Here is a 5,542-nt window from a genome sequence, read left to right as displayed (position 1 = left end):
ATCTGCTGTCGTTCCTTCCTCTGATTAAAAAAAACCCAATAATAATAATAATTATGAAATTATTCATAAAAAGTAAAACAATCTTGTTTAATGTAAACTCTTCTCTGGGTCAGCCTGTTTTAACTTTTTGTGCATTTTTTTTTCTTTGTACATTTTAATTTGTTCATACACATTATCGCTGATAATAAACTTTAATTTATTTTCGAAAGACACTCAGAAAAACACAAAAATCCCACTGAATAATTTGTGTAATTTGGTTCTGAGATTTATTGAAAAAAACTCTAAGTAGGCTGTATCTTCCGTGAAGTAGCTAATAAAACAACCTACACTGTAAAAAGTGATCAGCTGACTTAAAGAAATTGAGGAAACCCGTTGCCTTAAACTATTTAGTAAATAAACTTCATGCTTAATCAAGAGATAAAAATAAAAAAGTTCACATAACGTATTTTTTTGTATTTATTTAATTTTAAGGCAACGGGTTTACTAGCCTATATATGTTTTTAAGTGTAAATTATATCGGAAACACAGGTTTACGTTTATTGTATATTCTTAGGAAGGAATGTGTAAGTTACAATTAAATATGTGCTATGTTGTAACGTCAATTTACTAAAGTTGCTTTATTTCGTGGGTTTCACAACAACTGCAGTTTTTAACATTTTAACACATTTTATTTATTTTTTCAATTGGTAATGAAATGGCGTAACAGGTCCTGCACTTGATGACAGATTCATTTATAGAAGTTGGACATTGCAGTAATAATATAAACGGCAAATCGTTCACTGTGGCTGAATCCATGTTGACTTTATTGAGTGGCTTAAATTAGAAAGCCAATTTCTCAAATAAATGATGTGAAATAAACGCTCACCTTACATGTGCATGCTTACATAAATTAGAAAACGTGATTAAACACTGTATTCTGAATTGAAAATCTTACAAATCATTTCAAAAGTGCGTCTAAGACAGACCTCCAAAAAAATAAAAAATAAAAATCAAGTCCAACTCGTGGATAAATATGACGTTTTTCTTCACAAAAAGCACTCCCGTATACAGTTTTGGATATTTACTAGAGTCAGTATATATGCAACTAAAAAATACTATTCAAAATTTGCGTCTTGAGCAAACACATACCCAACTTTTACACCAGTGTGGAATAACCTTCTAGTCTATTCTTTTTTTATTTTCAATATGTACAGTTTTTTTTTTTTGCAGCAACAGGAAATAAGTACAATTCATACAACTTAGGATTTGTAGTCTGTAGTTTCGACAAAGACCAATGTGCGATATATAGACTATTTTCCCCCCGAATATAAAAAAATGAATTTGTAAATGACAGAACAAAGTCTATTCAACACTACGGCAATTTATCCTTACGAAATTGGATTTTAGTAGTGTTCATGAATAAAGTGCCACAGTTTGGTTTTGAGAAAAAAAAAAGTTAGCAATGACAGGCCACTTCACTGATGGGTAAAATACTTTTTTTTTTTTCTGTTTCATAACAACAGTAAGTAAAATAAGACTATTCGACAAAACCCTCATCAGAATGCACATATCAGATTATGTCCTTTTTAATATTCACCATTTTACCAAATTCATGTCGCGTAGTATCTGTGCAGACCAAAACATTACTTCATTGTAAATTACATTTTAATCGTAAATTAAATCACTTTACAACATCCAAGTGAAATGGCCACACGGTTATTTCTCACCAGTAACACTTTATAATAACTTTTACTGTTAACCTTAACAAATAGGAGCTATCAAGCTGAACAGAAAATTAGTTAATGTACATTCAACTAGCTAAAAAGGAATGAAACTTTGGTTTATATTGTTTCACATCACATGATATTGATAATTGAATGTGTATTATTTATCGATCTGTTCACCGTTTTACCACGTTCGTTAACAACTTGAATTGTTGGAAGTTTTTATAAAGTGTTACCGACCGAACAGCACAACCTTTTGTGAGCCGTCAAATAAGTTTAGTCCATTCGAGAAATTGTGTCACGTGCATTTTGAATGGGATTAATCGATGGAGTTCGCTCGGCCGTTCATGCCCGTGGTCTGGACAGACTCGGAAGGTTGCAACAGGTCAGGTGAGTGGCACGAGGGGCTACCGGGCACACTGTGCTCGCTGTCGGTGTCGCTCCCTCGTTTCCCTCCACTCGCCCCAGACCCCGACCCTGACGAGCCTCCGGCACTGTGCGTTTTGACATGTTTACTGAGGTGGTCGCTCCGCATGAACCTCTTGTTACACACGGGACAAGCGAAGCGCTTCTCGCCGGTGTGCGTGCGTAAATGTCGCTGGAGCTCGTCGGAGCGCGTGAACCTCTTCCCACAGAACAACCAGTTACACACAAACGGCCTTTCTCCGGTGTGCCACCTCAAATGAGCCTTGAGGTGCGACGTTTTGCCGTACACTTTCCCACAACCGGGAATGTGACAGCTGTGTAACCCTTTTCTTCGGAGGCTCGCGCCAGCTGGACCCAGCCGTTCCGCCTCTTGACAGTTCGGGCAGTCGCACGTCGCTCTGCCCGAGTAGCGCCGCGCTGAGGACCGCGGAGATCCCGCCAGCGAGGCCGTCGGACCCCCTGTCAACATTGAGCCTCCCGCTCCACCCAGGGGAGAGGGACTGGAGTCCGGGTACGAGGAGAGCACGGGTTTGAATCCGTCCATGAGGTGCTGACCGGTGGTCAGGAGATGCGGGGACGCACTGGTACTAAAGGCAGAGTGGCTTAAACTCGAGTAGTCTGAGTTGTATCCGCCCAGAGGAGAGTGTAAAGAAGTCTGCAGCCCACCGGAGTGAAGGGACGTCTGGAGCGCGGCCCCGTTCGGGTTCTGCACGTCAATCCAGCCGGCTCCCACGTCCCACCACGCGGATGCGCCCGTGGTGCCCACATCCCCCGTGGGAATGCCAGGGTGCGAGGACTTGAACCACGACTCGTAGGGATGCGCCACGCTCATTCTCGGGTAAATGCTTTGCAAACTGTCCACGGACGTGTGCACCTTGGAAATAAACATGGGCTGGTGGCTGGGCTCTTGAGAGTTGTTGGAAACAGAAGCCTGGAAAACGGAGTAGTCGTTTCCGAAGTGAGAGTTGGGTGAAGTACCAGAAGTTAAGGAAAAGGCACTGGATCCCGTGGAAGAGTTCGTGCCAAAAGAGTCGCTTAAACCACCACCATTCCGAGTGAAAGAGGATAAACTGGACCCTAAACTACAGCTGCTGGCCGCCGCTCGTTTCCACGGGTGGAATCCTTTTCCGAACGAAGAGGAGTTATCCGAAATAGAGGAAGGAGAAGGGCTCGGGCTCCCGATTTTGTTACACGTCGCAGCCAACATGGCTAAAGGAGTCGACCCCAATCTCGGCTCCTCCTGGAACAAAATGAATTAGAAGGTAAGCAAAGATGGTGCATTTGGGAACTAAGTGCATTAAGAGAACAGTTTTGACTTGCTATCCAACAACCTTAGCATACCTGAATGGTGGTAGGAAAGAAATACAACCAGTCGCAAGCATAAAACAAAAGCGAAACACAGCATATAAATACCAATGAATGTTATACATACAATGTCGTAGTTGAGAAATGGAACTCCTGCTCGTTTCTCTCGCTTAAAACATAATCAAGTGACTCTCTCCCCGGCTGACCCAAGAAATTTTAATCCCCACGGCAGGACAATAAAGGAAACTAATTAAACCAGCACGAAACTCCTTAGACTCACCCCTAGAAGTGAAGTTGCCATCACAAAAGTGCCCTCCTCAGAGGATCTTTTTATATTTATGAATCAGAGCACTGTTTTTTTAGAGGTGTGCAATACAATGATGTGGTCCGCCCATTCCAGCACAATTGTAGCTCCTCTCACGGCTTTGAAGTGCCGCTGTGACACGGGCGACCAATCAGGAAGAGCCGTACCTTCACGCGGCCACATTCTAGCGTGAGGTCATCGATAGAGCACTTCAGACAAGATCTCCACCCCTTCCAACACCCCCCTCATAATAAAACTGAAGTTAAATGAGAAGGACTGGAAGTTTTGGGGGAAACTTTTCTATTCTTTTGTAAAGAGGTTAATAAGTTTACTGCCCCTGATCTGTTTTGAATTATTATTATTAGTATTATTACTGTGTAACGTCTGCTACAATTTGATAATGGTAAAAGAGCAACTGTCATATCACTCTTATGCAAGTCGTTGTCATTGTCTTACAGGTTGTTTTGTAGATTCACTGTAAAAAATTATATGTTATTGCAACGTGTTTTTTGCAATGCGTTAACTCATCAAAATAAGCAATTTTCAACTTGTTTCATGAGTACAAGATTCAACTCAGTTTAATGCTTAAAAAGCAGCAACTTTTCTTTTTTTTTTACAGTGTTCTCAAACTACTATTTTAAAGAAATTATGCACCAAAACGAACAGGTTATAATTTGAACTGATCTTCAAATGTTTGACCACCTGATTTTGTTTGGAAAACTACCACTTTTAATAAAACTTTCATGTAATAAACAAAATTTAGCCTACATTTAAAATGTATATGCATTGCAAGTTAAATAAATAGGCCTACAAACTCTCGCAACTTTCATAGAATTATGACATCTCTCTCCCGCTCTCCATAAAACACACAATAACGACAAGTAACAAACAAGGCTTTTTCAGGACTGGTGTGTTTTCCGAAATATATTGTTGTTTTTATTACGCACGAGTGAACTTGTTAACTCGTGTTGGTCAGTACAAAAAAAAAAAAAAAAACATTTCACATAATGCATGTAAGCGTCTTTACAAGCTGGAATATGGCTTTTGTGTTCTGTTAACTCTCAACAGCAATACAGTGGCGAGCTATTGATATCAGGACGATGAATGCAGAAATGCTCTCAGGATAATGATGCAGCCCTGGCTACTCTATTTACATGCGCCGTGGACCGGAGGCATAAATTTCATTTGAATTTCAAATTTAATAAAGCAGGAGGTTTTTAATCATGAGAAGTTTTATTTGTTTGATATTAACATTCTTATTGACCGGCTCCGTTGACCAACTTGGTCATTATAGGACAGCAAAAAAAGTTAATTAAAACGACCGAAGATTATTCATCAAATCATCTGCCTCCGCCGTGTCGCCTCTTTTATTGCGAGAAGTGATAGATGGCTGATCAGATTCATTTCTCTGTTTCTTCGATTTGCACAACAGCTCTGTTGTTTCCTCTTACCCTTTCTAATTCAGAGAACAAGAAGCAGTTGAACTCAAAATGGAGATAAAATCCGAAACAAAAAATGAACCAAGACGTCGGATTAAAAGGGAATCATTCGCGCCGATTTGAAATTTCAGTCGTGAAATTCATCTGAATTACAGACTGAATGCAACTGAGATAAAAAATAAATAAAATAAACGTAACCTACAACTTTTGCTTCAGTTTTCCAGAACATTAGGATACAGCAACATTTAACTTTTCTCACTAGCTACTTCTCTCTCTTTTTTTTTCAGAAGGTTTGTAATTAGAAAAATAAGAAAACCCCATAACATTTCTAACTATGGAATCTCTATCTCACAGTAAAACATTTT

The 5,542-nt window shown here is 39.7% G+C and overlaps 1 protein-coding gene across 1 annotated transcript; it reads right to left on the bottom strand.

Moving 5' to 3' along the window:
* Window positions 1-2,022: 2,022 nt before the first annotated feature.
* Window positions 2,023-3,735, bottom strand: sp8b (sp8 transcription factor b; the record flags this gene model as incomplete). Its single annotated transcript, XM_081387927.1, has 2 exons — window positions 2,023-3,369; window positions 3,715-3,735. The coding sequence occupies 2 exons, from the start codon at window positions 3,733-3,735 to the stop codon at window positions 2,023-2,025; spliced, it is 1,368 nt and encodes a 455-aa protein (XP_081244053.1).
* Between the last annotated feature and the right edge of the window lie 1,807 nt (window positions 3,736-5,542).

This window comes from Scardinius erythrophthalmus (assembly GCF_964197995.2).
Source record: "Scardinius erythrophthalmus genome assembly, chromosome: 16".
Classification (NCBI taxonomy): domain Eukaryota; kingdom Metazoa; phylum Chordata; class Actinopteri; order Cypriniformes; family Leuciscidae; genus Scardinius; species Scardinius erythrophthalmus.
The sequence above is the reverse complement of the archived record's forward strand: the minus strand, read 5'-3'. Positions and strand labels throughout refer to the sequence as shown.